Below are 20478 nucleotides of genomic sequence, written 5' to 3' on the forward strand. Positions count from 1 at the left end.
TGCAAATTATATACGGGTGTAGACAATGGCTATTTGTTTTTGATGGATGTTTTGGTAAGAGATACAGCTATTATGTTTGAGTGGCTAATTGTTTTAGTCCTTCACGCCTACTAAGTATTAACACCTGCTAAAAGTTCCGACATTCACTATTATAACACTACGCACGTACAGAGAGCATATTGCGCTTTAAACAGGCGTTGGGAAATGAGTTCCATCAGCTAGAATACCATCGCATGCTCTATTATAATTTATTATTATTTATTACATTATGATTGTTTTATTACATCAATGGCCGTAAATTATTAATGATTGTAGTCTACTTCTATATAATTCACGACTACAAATAACGTATTATTGTATGTACAGTCATAAATTCTAAGTAGCTTAAAATCGTAAATAACGTACTTGTAATTGGACATTACTGAGAACCCGCTTTAGAAAAGACATCAAATTGCGTTGTCTTATATTGTGCTACACTGCACTGCACTGAATAATTTAACTACAAAACAACAAATAAAAGTCCCTCTGAATAAATCTGAATACGTTTGAACTGCGATCAAAACGCGCATCTGTAATTTTGGTTTTGAAAGATGTTTTCCTAGTTTTTCAAAGCATCAAGCCCTATAAGGCAATCGTTCAGAACTCAATTCAATCTTGCTCAAAGAAACAACTAAAGTATCCGTTTCCCAAAATTTCTACAGCAGTTTGAAACGTTTAAAGACAAAGGTTATCTCATTGTATTTACTTGTAAATGGCAGTTGTAGGCACTTTCTCTTTGGTGGCCTTCAAAATCATTGTGGCATAAGCTCTGGGGATGGCTTCCTCTAGCAGACACTTGTTCCATAACAGGGACCTGTCTGTCATGTCCCGGCCCGTTTTCTCGCGGTCTTCCTGATCTGCATTTGGAGACTTGATGTAACGTCTGTTCTGATTCAAAGCGAAGAAGCCATTCACGTGCACTGGCAAACCAGTTAAGCTGGTTTTTTGAACTGGCAATGGCAAGAAACAAAACACATGGCCTTGAATGTCGGGTGTCGGCAATCTTGGATTTGATGGCAACGCCATTGCCACACCAACCATGGGTAGATAGCTAAGAGCCTTGTCTGTCATTAACTTTTTAAACTTCGAAGAAACCTGTCCTCCACAAAAGTAGTTGGTAACAAAGAACGAATATTTATTCGTACTGTCAGCAGAAGGTGGATCAAAGTTTACTGTCTCTATGGTGACCGGGTAAGTCACCGAAACAGATGCAGGCATAACTTTACCAGGTGTGATTTTCGCAGAAAACTCCTTCCTCTTCTCCCGAACTGTTTGTAGACTTTCTTCGCTAATCTTCACTTGAAAGACTCTTCTGGCGTCAGACTCAGACTCTTCTCTGACATACAACTCAATGGACTCTAGATGTTGCAGGAACAGGAGCATAAGGTGAGCATCGGCCTTAAAACTTTCAAACAAAGTGTCCATCTTCTCAGCAGAGTAAAGTGTCTCTGATAGCTCGGAAGGTGTGCTCCTTAAGGGGAAGCGGAACAGAGTCCCATCGTAGTTTCCCTGGGAGAAGACCTTATCGGTACAGTCAAATATGCCTTTGTAAGGACTAAACTGATCAGGCATTCCATCCATAACCGTGCGATCCTCTTGAAGTCGCCAGCGTATTCCTGTTCGTATCTGCATACGAATTTTGTCAGAAAAGTACTTGCCATGCGGATCAATGAATCCAATCTGGCATTCACTAAGCAAGCTTGGCAAATCTGAAAGAGATTATTGAAAATGCTTTTAGGTACTAATAGACAAACATCCATGCTCCTACAATTTTCCCCTGGCCCACAATTTTATTTTATATCCTTTCTATTATCAAATAACCTACCCAACATCTCATCCAGGAGTCCACCTATCTCCTGGTCCATACATCTGCTCATTCGCACACTTCAATGTTCCCTGTTGGAAATTTCTGAGTCGGTCGGAGCGAGTTGGTTGTGACCGAGCTAACACGGCATCATTACTACTAAGTGTTAAAAATCAAGTGCATTCTTCGTTCTCGTCATTGATCCTAAAATAAGAGTTTCACTTTTCGATGTTGAGATACACGCATGCAGTGCTAAAAGGAGTGATCGTCACCTACCTGTCATATGAAACACGGACTTGAATCCCAAACCAAACCGACCAACTTTCATGGGATCTTCAACTTTAATGCTGTCACAGACCAGACGGATACCTTTCCAGTCCTCTTTGGTAAAAAGTGCGTTATTGTAGGAATATAGCGCTGGTCCCTTTTGAGAGTGATAAAACAGTTCGAAACAATACGTTAAAGAGCACTAGTCTAGTTTCCAATCGGGGTCTCGGTTGAAACGTGTGTTTAACAAAACGATAGGCTTATCTTTAAGCAGTTCAAGCCTTTTTTAGCAGGCTTGCTTTTTGCAACATTGTCTCTCTTCACCCATGTGTATATATGGGTACCGGCGACATACTGCTGGGGGTAACCCTGCGATAGACTAGCATCCCATCCATCCAGAAGAGGGGGACAATACTCCCGAGTTGCTTCATGCTACAGAAACCGGGCTAAGCTCCGGCCGTGTGGGCCACTTAGGCTCTTGTGCGACTTTACCTTTCTTTTTGCAACTGCTCAAGTTGCCTTACACTCGGGAGAAAGGTAATTTCTGTATTACAAAAAATGGCGCTCTCTACAAATTTGCCAGAAATCAAAATACATTAGCAAGATAAGAAAGAGCTGAATTAGATAAGCTCCTCGAACGCAAATTCCCCCAAATTGGTGGGTAACTATGCTTAAGCCAAGTTTTCCTTATTTTTATTATTAAAAACACAATCTTTTACCTGAAACTTTGCGAGCTCCTCGTCATAAAGCTCTGTTGTCCCATAGCTGTGTTTGTCATGCAGAAACTTCACATGAGTGGCATTTGCATCTTCGGCATTTTGAACGAGTTCCTAGTGCAGGAGAGGCATGGTTAATCATGAAATAATGGTACACAAATGACATCCACCTGACGTAATATGCAACTAGTCTAAAGCATTTTTAGATGCTTTAGCGTGTCTGGAATGCGACGACCTCTTCCTTTGATTTAGATGTGAAATCAATATACTTGCCTCGAGAAAAAAATTCTTTGTCGTTTGCACTGTTTAATTTTATAACCGCAATACTATAGGACCCCTAGTGACTTTCAAGTACCAAGTACACTTTACTTCAAGTAAAGGGAATGGAGTAGAACACGCATGCCAAAAAAGAGTTTAATTAATTTTTTTCTTTCTATTTGTTGTTGTATTGTGTTGTATTATGAAAAGCAACAATAATCCTTAAATAGCAAGATTCGTTTTAAAATGAGGAATAAGCGACAGAAATTAAAGTCTCTTAATAATAAAGTATCTTTGGTTAACATTAAAACTAAGCAAAAACTAAGCCAACAAAATATGAACGTTAATTAAAACAGGCCCGACAAAAAAGAAATCTCTTAAGTCTGTACTTCAATCTTTTTACCGTAGCACAATTCTTATTCAGGGAGTGAATTCGAACGTACAGAAGCAGCCACTGCGAAAGAGCGTCCATTATATATATGTTTTCATTTTAAATTTTAGCTTGACAAGCGAAATGTTACCCCCAGAACGAAGAACTCTTGATATGATGGATATATATCGTTAACAACTCAGTAATATAGCATGGTGCTGAGCAATTTTAAAAGCGCTTTAAAATTGGTCAACAGTCCAAAATTCAGTTAATAATAAAACCGAAGATTTGGGAATGAGTGTAACTGCAAATTGTTGCCTTAAAGGGAGGGGTTCACATTTCAGCGCATGTGCATGAATCTAAATGCTTTTTTCTCTTTCTTATCAACTTTATAGCCTTAAAACTCCCACTCACATGTACTTCAGTAATCACATTCTATAATTAGTCCAAGCAAAATGACTGATGACCAAAATTCACAGAAAATGCTAGTGGATTGTACTTATATTGTCGATATTGAATTTAGTGTTGACCTGTAGGATTTGTTCAACGGTTGATGTGTTTACAGTTATTTGCATGCAAAATAACGCAATCATATGAAAAAATTACCACCCAAGTTACCTATAGTAGTTATAGACTTGGGGGTACCGGCGCATTTACTCTCTACGTTCGTCTTTTTGCGCCCATATCGCTTCGCTCCCCCAAGTCTATAACTACTGCGTCCAAAGATGCGTCCAAAAATAATCCAATAAATTATTACAAATTGCAATCCACAGCTGAAATTCAAAAACTGTAATCCAGCCGCTGAATCCAGAAGTATTCACGAAATCCAACTGCTGCAAGTCTTTTGATTCATATAGTTCTAAACTTATTGGAAAACTATATGTAATTCATTTGTTTTTTTATATTAATGGTGCGTTTAAATATTCACAACCGGAAAATCACAGTAGCGTGACTTCTCAGAAAGTTTGTTATAACGACTGAATAATTGTTGACTATCGTTTAACAATAACATCTGATATAATAATATAGAATGATTTGCAGCCAAATACTTCATCAAAGTTTTCTTGAATTAGGCCACATCGACTGTCCATTTTGTGGAGAAATAATGGATGAAACCAAAAATGTTGATAAAGATAATAATGATTGCTGTTGGGACCAGAATATAAAAGATATTGAAGGTCAATTGACTTGCGTTCAATGTGGTCAAGTAGTTGGTGAAGATTTCAAAACAGAATACATCAATTTTCATGCCAATTTGTTTAAAATATACAAGAAAACAGTGTATAATAGAAAATACCATTTGTCGCATACATTAGATCAAATTATTTTGAAAAACAAAGTCGAAATCAGTTGTTCAACCAATTTCAAAATTCATAAAATATTCGTTGAAATAAACAAAATCTTGCCACAAATCAATGGCAAAAGAAAGAGAATCATCAATTTGAAATATCTTTTGCATAGAATATTGCGATTGATGAAAATTGATTCATTTAAAATTGAGTTGACAAAATCCAAAAAAATAATGAAATTATACAATGTTTATTGGGATAAAATTATGGACATTATTGGCCCCCAAATCATGCACATTATTAATCAAACATAAGTGAATATCTGATATTTTTTATCATATTTGTCACCCCATTTATCGACAATCGGCGAATTATCCAAAATGAAATCATCATTTTGAGTAAGCCTGTTTGTCAAATCATCTCTATCAAAATGTCCATTTCTCATTATTTCTTTTATTTCATTTAATAAATGTCCGTAAGTTTGAAAAGCATATTGGCATTGATAAAGTTTGATTTCAACTTTTTTATGCTTCATATAAGCTTGAATTATGACAGACACCGATGATATTGCCAATAATGAAGCTCCACTGGTTGCAACCGATGATGCAATACCACCAGTTGCAAATACAATGGATGAAATATTACCAGCGAATTCCCATTTTTTGAATCTTTTATATGCACTTTTGTACATCCACATCTTTTTGTGATATGTCATGTAATAAGCTTTCAATTCATCAATTTCTTCTGTTGATAATTGATTTGAAATATGATTGAAATCAATTATTAATTTCTTCTTTTGCATATATTATATGGTTATCTTATTTTTGATGCAATAATAGAGACCAGTTATTTGACCCAAAAACATGCATTTTTTCATCCAATTGAATGTTTTTTTCTCATTAATGGTGTACATGTATCCTTTGTCATGATGATATTTGTTGTAAAATTGACCATAAGCATCATGTAATATTCCATGTGATCTGATATATGGTTGCCAACCAAATAATTTATGGAGAATAGCTGTTAACCATCCATCTCCAGGTCCAATTAATCCGATTCCATCATGAATTAACTCTTTGTAAACTTCATCAGGTAAACCTGTGTTGTAATGTTTTTCATACAAATATGTGAATATTACGATACTTTTTATCATGCATTCCTGTCTGGGTAATATTGGAAGACTGAATTTACGGTGAAAATCTATCATCGATGTTCGAATGTGTTCTTGCAATTCTGACAATTCTTTCATTATACAATTTGATTACAATATTTTTATAAAATAAAGTAACGGAGTCCACGACCTAGTGGACATTATTGTCAGGTAATTGTATCCTAATATATTCAACAAAATACTTCATTGTCCAATCAGATGGATGATTGTTGAAGTAGCAATAATAGTTTTCAAATGACACATCAAAGAAGAATTCCAATTGATCAAATGATGATGACATCAAACCGGATTTGGAATGATGATATCTGTCATTTCTCCTGATATATGTGTTTGTCACAATAATCTCTTGCAATGTATTGATTCCTTTAATGTCATCTTTACTCAATAATTTTATCCATGTGTAATTTGTTTTTGGTATTGTACCACTTTTTCTTCCTATTCTCATTGCAACTTGATTGTTGAGAAACGTTACAGCTTCCTGAGCTTGTTGAGCTTTAAACTGAGCCATAGCTTGTTGTATTTGTGTTTCAACATATGGTTTGATGATGTCCTCATTGTTGTTAATTAATTGTTGGAGTGAAATTGCATGATTTGAATTAACTCCATCTTTTATCACCAAATGTCTGTTTTCTGTATCCAAATGACCATCATCATTCAGATGTATTGGTTCTCTATATTTGAATCCATCTGGTAAGTTGTCATAAGTTACTGTGTATTCTATTTTATCTCCATTTTCATCAAGAATATGGTTTCCATTTTCATCTTCAACGTATGGCATTATATTAATAGTGTTGATAAATAAATTTCAAAAGTTCCTCTGACTTCTCTGTTTATAATTGGAGAAGTAAACCCTTGACGTCTTTTATAAATCCCCATTTGAATTATCATGGGTTTGATTGTTGTATTTGTAGTTACAAAATTTCTCCCAATTTTCATATTAAATTGTATTAAATGGGAAAATAAAGTTTTACTGTTAGCAATGGCGATAAAAGAAAATTGGTATTGATTTTTTGTATTAATTACAATATTTTTTATTTTAACCGGGCCTAATGTTCCAAAATTGAAACCATGTACATTTTCAAAAACTCCATTTTTTATGTTGCCGTTAACAACACTTGAAGTTTCAATATTTGACAACCAACTTTTATTGACAGTATGATATCTTTCAAAATAATCAGAGTATAATACTTTCAATTCAAAAGTTCCATTAACAGCAGTTCCTGCTCCAATGCTATCCAATATTGACATAGAATCAATACTAACGAATTTCATTGATTTGGGCAGAGCGAATGTATTGCTTCCACTTATTATGTTTCCAATTCTGTGGTATGTGTCAGTGTTGGTTGTTTCACCTTGTTTTTTCCCATTTATCAAAATTTGTGCATTTGCAACTTGTTGATTGCTTTGGAAAACAATGGAGTATAGATTGAAAAAGTTATTTCCATCAGCAGCGATTTGAAAATTATTTGTTAGATTTGTTCTTTGGAAAACACCACTGGCAATAGTTCCAGTGTATTTCGTTTTGAATAAGTTGGTAAAATAACCCAAATTCATTGCTTCAGAATCATATATCGGATTTATTAAACCAGAAATAATCTTATTATTCATATCCAAATTGACTTGTATCTGCATATCTCCATTTTTATATTCAAACATGACATTGTCCAAGCCATCATACACTCCTGGATAAACGCTATCTGACCAATCTTTTACCCCATAAACAACCAGATGACATTGTACTGGAGTCGCTGTAGCAGTTCCATGCATCGTCAAATAGATGTAATTTGGAGTTTGTTTGCTGTTATTATTGAATTGAACCAATAGCTTGCTATAAGCAGTGAAATCACGCTGTACAGCTTTGTGGATGTATGCTTCAGATGCAGTACATGATAATTGAATATTAGTCATTTCTGGTGGGTAGAATTCAAACACAATTGTGTATGTTCCAATAGCAAGAGTATAAATATTGAAACCTATCCTTGATCTGTAATCATTACTTCCACTGTCTTTAATCAATGTGATATCATAAGCTTTTTTATTCTGATGTGGGGATTGATTGAAAGCAGCTATTCCATTCACTGTGATATTATATTCTGAACTGCTTTCATCGGTATCTGTAAGATATTTGAATTCATTTGTTTTATGGCTGCTGACAAGATGACTTTGCTCCAATTTGTCATCAAAATATTTTTTGGTAGTAGCATCATTATCATCAGTTGGTTGAGCCATATCTTTGATTTGTTTATTATTCATATCAAGGTTTCCAGTCATTGCAACACTTCCATCTTTTTTCAAATATACACTCAAATCACTTCCAACAGATGGTATTTTACTGATTTCATTATCCACATATGCTTTAGTGGAAGCATCATTGGGATCGGAAGGATTTCCAAGAACGATTATTTTATGACCTCTCATATCTAATTCACCACCAAGAGCATTGGGTGTTAACCTGTTGAGAAAGTTATGATCAACGTAGTGTTTATTAACAGCATCGTTATCATCAGTTGGTTGAGCCATATCTTTGATTTTATGATTGTCCATATCGAGGTCACTATTGGAGACTTTTTGTAAATATTTAGTATCACAGAAACCTAAATTAACGACATCATATGTATTTTGTATATTGGCTCCAAGATTAGTAATTTGTTGATTACCCATATCCAGATTTCCAGTCATTTCAACAGTGCCATCTTTTTTCAAATATGTAGATAAATCAGGTGATGGTATTTTTTTAATCTCATCATCGACATATTTTTTATTCGCCGCTTGATCGTTATTATCAGGTTTTAAGACACTAATATCAAAAAATGTTTTCCGTCCAGTAATATGTTGTTCTGTTGATGTAACCATTATTTCGCTTTTAGCTCGTCCACCATGGCCATCAAAGTTTTTCAAATCTGGTATATTAAGATGAATGTTTTCATAAGACTGATGCTCAGTCAATAATCGAACATCATTGGAGCTACCAGCCCCGTCTGGTGTGTCTTGTAGATAGATACTATTGGTATGAACACTTCCACTGTTGCTGTAAATTACTGCTTTATTAGCTCGCACATCACCAGGAGCATTATCCAACAATTGTATTTGGCTCTTTGTGACAACATCATTGGGATCAGCTCCTTGTTTAACATTAACAAGTTTTTTGTTTTGTATATCATAATTTCCATTTTGGGTTAATTTAAACCCTATTCCTTGAGGCCCAGCGGCTCCTTGAAGAGGAACCGTTCTGAATCCTCCCGTTGTGAAAGAAGACGATGAACTATGTTCGTTGAATATTCCCATTTATATCATTTGGTTATATTGTTCCATAAAAATTCCTGTTAATTCTCTTCATGGGCTTATCAACATATAGAAATGAAAATGGCTCGTTTGTTGCTTTAATGTATTTATCCTTGGCGACTCCCAACTCACGAGATATCAGACTTCTTTCATTGCTGCTAGGAAAGTCATAGACACAGAAATGAGAGCAATTGAGTCGAATATCTTTTGGTGTTTTGTAGAACGATTGGCTCAGATAAATAACAGAGCAGTTTTTGTGTCTGCCACGAATGAAATAATCAATCAATGGTTTCTGGTTTTTTTCACAAATAAAGTCATCAAATATTACTATCTTCTGGGCATCATCATCCTTTAATTCCTCTACTGGAATTATATCATCATTGCTACAAACAAGGACATTATACCCGACACTATTTGATATATCAGTCAATGTTTGAATCATATCCTTGTATTTTTGTTGCTCCAAATTTTTGGCATATAAATATATTCTATCATAATACAAAAGGGGTTTCATCAGCATATGGTACAATAAATTTGTCTTTCCAGATCCTGAATTACCACATATTAACATCCGAAACGTGTCACTTGGCATGTAACCATACAATCTTTTGAAATTAGTGTTTTTATCATGTCTGTCATAATTTGGGATTTCCATGTATATCAATACATTAGATAAGTTGAGATAAGTTAATATAAGTTAATGATATAATGGATTTACAGAGATTAAAACAATTATCTGAAGCCAAGATTAAGGCTGGAACAATAACCAAACAAGTTAGAGATACATTGAAGGAGTACAAGCATGATAAACAAGATTTACAACAAGGTTTATCAGAAACTTTCAAACCAATTATTAAAGCTCAAGAGGAAACAAAACAAACAATTGATGAAAAACAAGACAAACTGATTGAACAATTGGAGAAAAACCAAAAAGCGTTGACTTCAGGTTTGGAAGACATTGCTATGTTAACTTATCAGCCTGAAACACAACCACAATCACAATCACCAGAAGCAAAGCTACCAATTGGCTATAAGCCATTAATGATGTCACCTGATGTTGAATCAAATTTGGATGCTGGTTTTGATGATGATGAGATACAAAAATTGATGCAATACGATCTTGCACCTCCGAGTTCTGTTTTCAAAGCTTCTGTGCAAGGGGATATCGATATCAAAGATTATGATGAAAATATTGGCAAGATGTTGAAAAAACTTGGAGCAAAGAAGGGACCTTTATCAAAGGGTCAAGGAAAGACTAAGAATAAAGACAAAATTGATAGAATTGATGAAGATATCAAATTATTGCAAAAATACAGAGGGCGCATTAAAATAATCCCAGAAGGAATGAAAACCATCAAAAAAGGTTCTGGTTATACTCAACCAAAGAGAAATGCATACAAAATATCATCTTCTGGGAAATATGGTGGACTAATGATTGATATTCCAAAATTAATGGGACAACTCAGACTTGTGGCAACAAAAGATAAACGCAAAGTAATGGACAAAAAGGTTGATTTCGATACAATCGATTTATTGACCAAGAGATTTAATTCAAAGAAGAAATACAGCGATATTGCCAAAATGGTATTTGATGAATTGAACCAACTCAGTGAGATTCCAATCCATAAATCCAGCAAAAAATTCAAGAAATTGGGCTCTGGTGTTGTTTATTTCAATGATGCTAATGATTTGATTGACAGAATGGAATTGCTTGGTGGATCCATTTTGGCTGGCAATAATGGAGTCAAAGAGGAATTTTCACAAATAGCCCATAAATTGAATCAACTTGGCTTGATAAACAACAAACAACTCATTGATTTATTGCAACAATATATAATGTAATGATATATGCAAGAAAGAGCGATACATATTTCATCTGTTAACCGACAAAAAATAGGTCGAAGTCGGCCTGAAGACTTTATTATCAAATTTGATCCACCATTGAAGCTTGACACAACAATGAGACATGAGCTAGCTGTGGATCGTGTTTCAATGACATACTCGTGGCATAATGTCAATGCAGGATACAACAATAATACAATCAAATACAGCCCAGATAATGGTACAAAATGGAAGACAATCACATTTGTTGATGGAATGTATTCATATGATGATCTTGATGATTATATCACTCAATCAATAATTCAAAATGGAGATAAACCATCTTCCAGCAAGGGCATCAATCTATATTTTGTGCTTTCATCATATAGAGTTGTCATTGAGCTGGACAACCAATGGAAGCTTGATATTAGAAACTCTAATTTTGGAGCGCTTATTGGATTTGAACCAAAGTTAATTAACCAAACTGAACATGGGACAAAATTGCCAAATATTACCAATGATATTGACGTTTTGAACATTAATTGTGATATAATAACTGATAGCCTCAGTGATGGACGATTCACAAATACACTGATAATGATACCCACTGACAATTTAACAAGGAGTTATCCCTTTACTTTTGAGCCAAAAAGAGCATTATTCAGCCCAGTTTCCAAGTCAATTATTTCAGAAATGGGGATAACAGTGACTGACGCTTTGGGTCGGCCAATTGACTTGAATGGCATTGACTGGTTCATGAGCTTGATTCTCAGGTCTAGTTTAATATAATATATCAATATATGGTACGACAAAGTGAATTTAAGCCACGTTTTGACCCAGAATTGGGTCGTTATGTAAGCAAACATATCCATGGTGAAGGAATTATGGATGTTTTCAGATCAGTTGGATCAAAACTTTTCGGAAAAACAGCAAAAGAATTAGCTAAGAAAGGAGCCAAAACTGCAGCTGAAAAAGCAGTCACCAAAACTGGTGAGTTTGCTGGTAATAAAGCAGGTGATAAAATAATTCAATTATTGAGCAAAAAACAACCTTCCAAAACAAAATCAGTGACAATGAGCCAACCAAAAATGGAGCAGCCACTGACTGATTTTCAAATAGCTGAGAGAGTCAATCAGATGATATCCGGTGGAAAACTCAAAAGAAGGAGAAAATGAAAATAATGTAACATATGTTTATAAATGAAATCATTCAGAAATCCAAAATACATTGAGAGATATGAAGATGTCTTCTTCCAATTGGAGACACCATTGAATACTGGTAATCCAGGAAATAATAGGTCACAAAAGAAAGATGGTTATCGTTTCGTAGTCGATAACACAGGAGAAGTTACTCCATTTGATTGGTATAATGCAAGAATATCGGTTGGTTTCAAAGTCCAAACAATGCAAAATGGAAATATAGCAGCTGAAGACCATAATGGTATTGTAAATGGCTCTCACAGTCTTATAAATGATTTCGATGTAAGATTGAATGGTAAAATGGTATATGATTGTAATGATGCAAATCATTGTGTTAATATTAAGAATTTATTGGAATATAGTCCAGGATATGCTCAATCCACTGCAACCAATGAGTTTTTCTATTTGGATACAAACCGGCACGCTGAAGAACGATCGGCTGAAGACAACTACAATAAAGGATTTGCCACCAGAAAAGCACTTTTGGGTCTATCAGTGGTTGTCAATACAGAAATACCATTGAATCGATACTGATTCTTTGAAGCATTGATGGATGAGTTATTACCATCAACAAGATTGGAATTAAATTTGCAGATTGAATCTGATACTATTCTAATATGGCAAGCTGGGGCTGATTGTCGTGTAATTATTACCAGAATGGAGCTTATTGTGCCACGAATCACTTTCAATTCAGAAGGACAATCACTGTACATGAATCAATTTCTGAAGCCTCATAAATGGGTTTATTTGCGAGAAAATATTGAGAGAAGTAATTCTTCAACACAAAGAAGTGGCCATTTTCAGATAACAAGTGGGATTTCAAAGCCAAGGCATGTATTTGTTTTCATTATCAATGATGCAAATCTTAATGCACAAACAGCAAATCCGTTTTTGTACAATACATTTAGTGTATCAACAGATCCCAGAACATTGCTGAATTGTCATTTATCTGTGGCTAATGGCAATGAATATCCTGATGTACATTACACTCCGACAGCTGATTTGACTCGAGTTTACAGAGATATTTTAAAATATGTGCATGCAAATAATGAATACAGTCAAGGAACTTTATTGAATGTCAACAATTTCAAAACGCTATTTCCATTCTTGTATTTCGATTTGACAAAACAAAAGATGGATATCAAAGATGGTACAACAAAGCTGACATTTCATTATGAATTATCTGGTACAACTGCAGCTGCATATTCAGTTTATGCATTGACATTATATGAACAAGAAGCTGAGCTCATCCTGAAAGATGGAAAACTATTGTTTCGATAAATGATTGTGATTGTTTTTGAATAGGATGATTGTCCAAAATTTTTATGTAACGCTAGTTATATAAAAGATATGACAACTTATCATTCACACGGAGTAAAACTATCAATTGGGCAAAAAGATAAACTAGCAAAAGCATTAAAAAACAATTCAGCAATAACAATAAGATTATCAAATTCTGAATTAACTGGACCGGATCAGCTGATGTTAACCAATACACAAATAAATAGGTTGAAAAAGGCAATGCAAAACAAAACTGGAGCAGATATTAAAATAAGCAAAACACAGATACGAAAAGCTGTACAACAAGGAGGCAGTCTTTGGTCATCATTATTCAAAATTGGCACAAAATTACTACCAATGGCAGCAAAAGCAGTTGGACCATTAGCTACTGGAGCACTTTCTGGGCTTGCAAATGTGGGAGTCAATAAAATATTTGGTAGAGGACAAGTTGGTGGTTTCCTCATTCCTCAAAATAAAATTGATCAATTAATAAAATACAAAGATTGGCTCACTGAAGCACAAAAGAAGCAAATTGTCAATGCAACACATACTGGTGGACAGATTGTAATTAAACCAACTAAGGCACAATCAGGAGGTTTTTTGGGGACATTATTGGCTTCAATTGGCATTCCAATGGTTTTGAATGCATTGATGGGTAAAGGCTTGCAGGTGGATAGAAGTAGATCCAAAAGATCGGTCCCAGTTTTTGTTCCAAACACAACCAAAAAAGATGGTGGTTTAGTCCTGCCAGTTAATTATAGATCGCCTCCATTTTTCGGTACATGGGACCAATATGGCAAAGGAAAAAAAAAGACCAAAAAAGGAAAAGGTCTGTTGTTATGCAAAAACAGTCCATTCAAGGGGATTCCATTAATCGGAGACATTCTGTAAAATTCATAAATAAACCACTCAGTAACTTTGAACTCATTGATTGGGTCAAAAAACTCAAAATAGAACACTTCAGAGGCATTTACAGCAGAGATAATTTACCAAACAGCATGAAAAAAGATGAAGTTGGTATCATTAACCTGGATTCACAGATTGGACCAGGTACACATTGGGTTGCGTATCGAAATGGAGACAAATATGCAGAATATTTTGATAGTTTTGGGTTAATTATGCCAAAAGAAATTATGCAATTTATGTCAACAAGTGGCAAACGATTAATGTATTCAGGTGATGAAATCCAAGAAAGAGATTCAGTATTGTGTGGCTATTGGTGTTTGTATTATTTATTTGAGAGACAAAATGGGACAAGTATATTGAAAACAATCCACAATGCACATTTTGACATGAACAATCAAAGTGTCAATCATAATTTCATAATCAAATATTTTGAAAAATTATCTAATCAATAGTATATGAAGAAATTTTGCAAATTCTGTCAAGAACCAACAGATCATTTCGGTGATGAATGTTTGGAATGTTATTCATTATCCGAATCAGAAGATGATGCGAGTGTCTACAGTGAGCATGAGTCTGACAGAGAATTCATCAATGATGAAAGTGAGTCGGATCATGAGACTGACTCTGATGATAATTAATCTAATATAGTGATATAAAATGGTCAAATCGTACTGTGTAAAACAAAAGAAACAAACTGAATGTGTTGAGCCTGCAGGTTACAAGCAAGCCAAAAATGGCCGGCTCATGTTCTTCTGTACATGTGCTGAATGTGGTATAACTAAAACCAAATTTGTTAAAAAACAGGGAAACTAAATAGCCCGTTCGAAGGGGCGGGCATGATGGATACTTTAGCATCAACTGGTACAGATATGTTAATTCAACATGGAATTCCATGGTTGGGAAAGAAAGCAGTTGAAATGGGTCGATATTACGGGTCTGAAGCACTTAGAAACCCCAAATTGCAGAAGAAAGCTATTGATTATGCTATTTCTAAAGCAACTCCTTTTGTTCAAAAGACTGGATCAGAGATGTTTGATAAATTATCATCCAAAGTAAGACCAAAAAGAAGGTACAAAACTGACCGAAAAGAACTTGATGGTGGTAATTTAGATACAATTTTAGAACAATTTGGCACACCAGGTAAGGTTGCATCGAAGTCGATGGATGTTGTTGGAACATTAATTCCATCAACAAAGGAAGTCTTTGATAGATACAAATCTGGAGACATTGCCAAAAGTGCATTTAGCACAGATACTGGCATATTGTCGAGTCAATTTTGGTCTGGCAAGGCTGGGAAAAATACATTAGAAAAATACAAAGATTATCCTTGTGATAGTGTGGTCAAGATTGGAAGCAAATATCACAACACACCGAAATGCTCAAGTTATGATTCAATTGGTTGGCATCCACCAAATTGGGATGAGTATGAAAAGGGAATCAAAGGACGACCCAAAAGCGGTGGTTCAATTGATATACACAAAATGATTGGTAAGCTCCCAAAACCCAAAGCTGGGTGGGTATTACCTGGTCATAAATACACTGGTCCATACAATGATTTAGAAAATCAAGTCAAATATAACCCCAAAACAGGGCAAATATTGGAAATATATGATAAACCAACAGGCAAAACAGATGCAATAGCCATGCAACATGATGTTGATTATTCAGTCTGCAAAGATGACAAAAAATGTAAATTAAAAGCTGATAAAAAGATGGTTAAATCATTGGATGCTGTTCCATATTCCGAACGACAATGGGGACATTGGTTGGCAAGAAATGCAATCAATACAAAATCAAAATTGGGACTTGGGGTTCCAAAAAACGTCAAAAGCCGTCGGGTAAAGAGAAAAACTGGCAAGAAGAATTAGCTAATGAGCTGCATAAACCCATAAGACGTAACTTTACTCGGCGGCGTGTTATTGTAAATAATATTGATGAAATATGGGCTGCTGATCTTGTTGAAATGCAACAATTCAGTAAATGGAATAAAGGTAATAGGTATCTTGTCATGGTTATAGACGTTTTCAGCAAATACGGCTGGATTGTTCCATTAAAAGATAAAAAAGGTGAAACTATAACTAAAGCATTTCAAAGCATATTCAAAGAGGGTCGAAAACCTGAGTATCTGTGGACTGATAAAGGCTCAGAGTTCTACAACAAACATTTCAAAGACTTGCTCAATAAACATAACATTACACTGTATTCCACTGAAAATGAAGAAAAATCATCAGTGGTGGAAAGATGGAATCGGACGATTAAAAATAAAATGTGGAAAAAATTCACTGCTCAAGGCAATACAATGTACCTGGATATTTTGCCTGAAATATTGAAGCAGTATAATAACACTAAACACAGTTCAATAAAAATGACACCGACAGAAGCATCTAAGAAAAAGAATGAAGGAACTGTTTACTTCAATCTTTATGGCAATTTGAAGCAATTATCATCCAAACCAAAATTTAAAGTTGGTGACAAGGTTCGAATATCAAAGTACAAAAGGAAAGTGTTCGATAAAGGTTACACACCAAATTTCACAGAAGAGTTGTTCATTATCGATAAAATTCAATACACTAATCCAATCACATACAAACTCAAGGATCTGAACAATGAAGAAATAATAGGAAGTTTTTATGAACTGGAATTATTGAAAGCTAAACAGGAGATATTCAGAATCGATAAAGTTATCAGGAGAGATTACAAGAAGAAACAAGCTTTGGTAAAATGGAAAGGATACAGTGATGAATTCAATTCTTGGATTCCATTGAAGGATTTACAAATAATGGTTAATAAGAATGGTTAATAAGATCTAAACAATTAGTTATATCTATTTAAAGATATATTTCTATGTATAACTGATTAAGATGAAAAGAGGAAGAAAACCAAAATATAACACAGAAACTGAGCGCATTAATGCTTTTAAAAAAGCGAGAAATGATTGGATGACAAACACTTCTTGGGTTTGTGATGTATGCAATAAAGAATTCAAGATGTGGTCAAAGACAAACCATTTGCGGACCAAAACACACAAAAAAAAAGCCGATGAAGCCAACAAAAACCAAGATTAATACCATAATCGGACCCAGATGAACTGAATTTTTCATTTGGATCTTTTTTTATTTTTCAATGTGGGCTTAAAGAGATAACACATAGAAATATTAAAATGAAGTTATCGAACGCAAAAAACCCAAAAATGGAATCCATGTCTGGTTGGACTCTATCATCGCAAAATCCAGCACAATCCGAACGCACTTTAAACAATATTATCTCAACTAAATATATAATGAACAAATCTTATCTTGAACAATTATCAAAATCAGAGCTCATTGAATTGCTGCTCCGAAAGAACAAACTAACACCTGCTCCACGAACCAAAAAGATGGTTGAGCGACCAATTCCTACACCACGCAAGAGTGTCAAACAGATGGTCAGGGAGTATGAAGACAACATCATTCCACCACCATTAGAGTTCAGAGATGATTACAAACCAACACCAGCGCCACGCACAAAACAACGAGAGTGGACTCAACATCCGATTCCAGCGCCACGCACAAAATTTACTGAAACAACCAAAGCATTATCCGGTTATACAAAATCGTATGAAGTTAGCATAAAAAATGATGAAGATCCATTGATTCAACTTCAAGATACTCGATTAGCAATTGAATATAATTTGAAAAAGATTTTGCATGAAATGACTGGTCTCAAATTTGTGGAGACTTTGAAAATTACTTTTGAAAAACAAGAAGGAGACAAAATAATTGAAAAAATAGCTTATTTTAATAGTTCTGCACAAACAATTATCAATGAAACTGAAATTACAGAATCTATTCAAATAACACAAAATCAAATTATTAACAAGATTCAACAATGGATTTCAGAAGGCTCAGCATGGTTAATTCAATCAGTTGACAGCCATTTCATCAATGTTGTAAAATACCAACCCATAAAAGGTTCTTCGTATATTCCATTACCTGAAGAGCTTCGAAACTCGTCTAAAGGCATTATTAACATGAAAAATTATGATGATGAATGTTTTCGCTGGTGTCATATCAGATATCTAAATCCACAAGAGAAAGATCCACAGCGAATAAAAAAAACTGATAAAAAATATGTTTCCAATTTGGATTACACGGGCATTGATTTCCCAGTTTCTGTCAAACAATATAACAAAATTGAGAAACAGAATAATATCACAATCAATGTATTCGGGTATGAAGAAAAACAACCATTCCCAATCTATATTTCCAAAGAAAAGTTTGAGTCTTGCATGAATTTGCTGCTGATAACCAAAGATGAAGTCAAACATTATTGTTTAATTAAGGATTTCAACAAATTCATGTATAATCAAACAAGGCATAAATCCAGGAAACACTTTTGCATGTATTGTCTGCAATGTTTTAGTTCAGAAGAAGTCTTAACAAGTCATAAAAATATTTGTTTACAAATTAATGGGAAACAATCTATTCAAATGCCAAAAGCTGGATCCAAAATTACATTTCAAAATTATCATAAACAATTACCAGTTCCATTTGTGATTTACGCTGATTTTGAAGCCATTACTGAACAAATTCAAGGATGCCAGCAATCAAATGATAAATCATATACTCAAGAATATCAGCGGCATACTGATTGTGGATACGGTTATAAAGTTGTTTGTTGTTACAATGATAAATATACAAAACCAGTCAAAATTTACAGAGGAGAGAAAGCTGTTTATAAGTTTATGGAGGACATGTTAGATGAAGTCAATTATTGCCAAAAGATTATAAAAAACAAATTCAAAAAACCATTAAAAATGACCAAAAAGGATGAAGATAGTTTCCACAAAGCTGACAAATGCCATATTTGCGATAAACAATATGTACCAGCTGATATTCGAGTCAGAGATCATTGCCATGTGACTGGTAAGTACAGAGGATCAGCTCATCAAGATTGCAATTTGAATCTCCAGTTATCAGATAAAATACCTGTAATATTTCATAATCTGCGGGGTTATGATAGTCATTTTATTATGCAAGAACTGGGCGCAATCATCAAAAATCGAACATATATCAACAAAAAGGGGAAAGAATGCCAGATGAATATAAATGTTATCCCCAACAACTTTGAGAAATATATGGCATTCATGGTTGGCAATCATTTGACTTTTATTGACAGCTTCCAGTTTATGAATCAATCACTGAGCAATTTAGTGAATAATCTGCCTACTGAAGCATTCAAATATACGAAACAAGTATTTCAAAATGAGAAATTCAGTTTAATGACAAAGAAAGGTGTTTATCCTTATGATTATATGAAAAGTTTTGAAAAGTTCAATGAAACCCAATTGCCAAACAAAGAAGATTTCTTCAGCCTTATAAATAATGAGCATATCAGTGATGAAGATTATCAACATGCTAAAAATGTGTGGTCCAAATTTGAACTAAAATCAATGGGAGAGTATCATGATTTATATCTCAAATCGGACATATTATTGTTATCTGATGTATTTGAAAATTTCCGCAAAACATGCCAACAATATTACAAATTGGATCCGTGTCACTATTTCACGTCACCTGGTCTTAGTTGGGATGCAATGTTGAAAATGACTGGAATCAAACTTGAGCTCATGAATGATATTGATATGTTTCAATTCATTGAAAAAGGCATGCGTGGTGGTATCAGTTACATTGCTAATCGGTATGGAGAGGCTAATAACAAATACATGACTGAATACAATGATAAGGCGCCATCAAAGTATATCATGTATTTAGATGCCAATAATCTATATGGTTGGGCAATGTCACAATATCTACCAACTGGAGGATTCAAATGGTTGAATGACAATCAGATCAATAAGCTTGATTTATCCAAGTATAATGATGAGTCTAAAAAAGGATTAATATTGGAGGTCGATTTAGAATATCCTCAAGAGCTTCATGACCTTCATAATGACTATCCATTGGCGGCAGAACAGGTCAAAGTGACAAAAGATATGCTGTCAGATTATTGTCAAGAGATTGCAGCAAAATTTAATATCCAAACTGGGTTAGTTCGCAAGCTTATTCCAACTTTGTCAAACAAAGAGAAGTATGT

The 20478-nt window shown here is 34.4% G+C and overlaps 1 protein-coding gene, 1 long non-coding RNA gene and 1 pseudogene across 5 annotated transcripts in view; 1 reads left to right on the forward strand and 2 right to left on the reverse strand.

The window, feature by feature from the left end:
- The window catches only part of LOC146457559 (ZP domain-containing protein-like), a 74254-nt pseudogene that overhangs the window by 23509 nt on the left and 30267 nt on the right, over positions 1-20478 (forward strand). The gene's annotated exons all lie outside the window — the stretch shown is intronic.
- LOC146457561 (uncharacterized) overlaps positions 1-20478 on the reverse strand; it is a 70668-nt gene that overhangs the window by 14906 nt on the left and 35284 nt on the right. The window lies entirely within an intron of this gene.
- Positions 1-20478, reverse strand: part of LOC146457560 (sacsin-like) — a 55342-nt gene that overhangs the window by 14906 nt on the left and 19958 nt on the right. For all 3 annotated transcript variants that reach the window (XM_085091803.1, XM_085091804.1, XM_085091805.1), the window contains exons 4-6: positions 2830-2940; positions 2120-2267; positions 746-1748 (exon numbers count right to left, since the gene is read on the reverse strand). In XM_085091803.1, the coding sequence (XP_084947929.1) occupies positions 746-1748; positions 2120-2267; positions 2830-2940 (1262 nt within the window). The remainder of the gene's footprint in view (positions 1-745; positions 1749-2119; positions 2268-2829; positions 2941-20478) is intronic.

The sequence above is a fragment of the Pavona decussata genome, unplaced genomic scaffold, assembly GCF_977016875.1.
Source record: "Pavona decussata unplaced genomic scaffold, jaPavDecu1.1 SCAFFOLD_240, whole genome shotgun sequence".
Classification (NCBI taxonomy): Eukaryota; Metazoa; Cnidaria; class Anthozoa; order Scleractinia; family Agariciidae; genus Pavona; species Pavona decussata.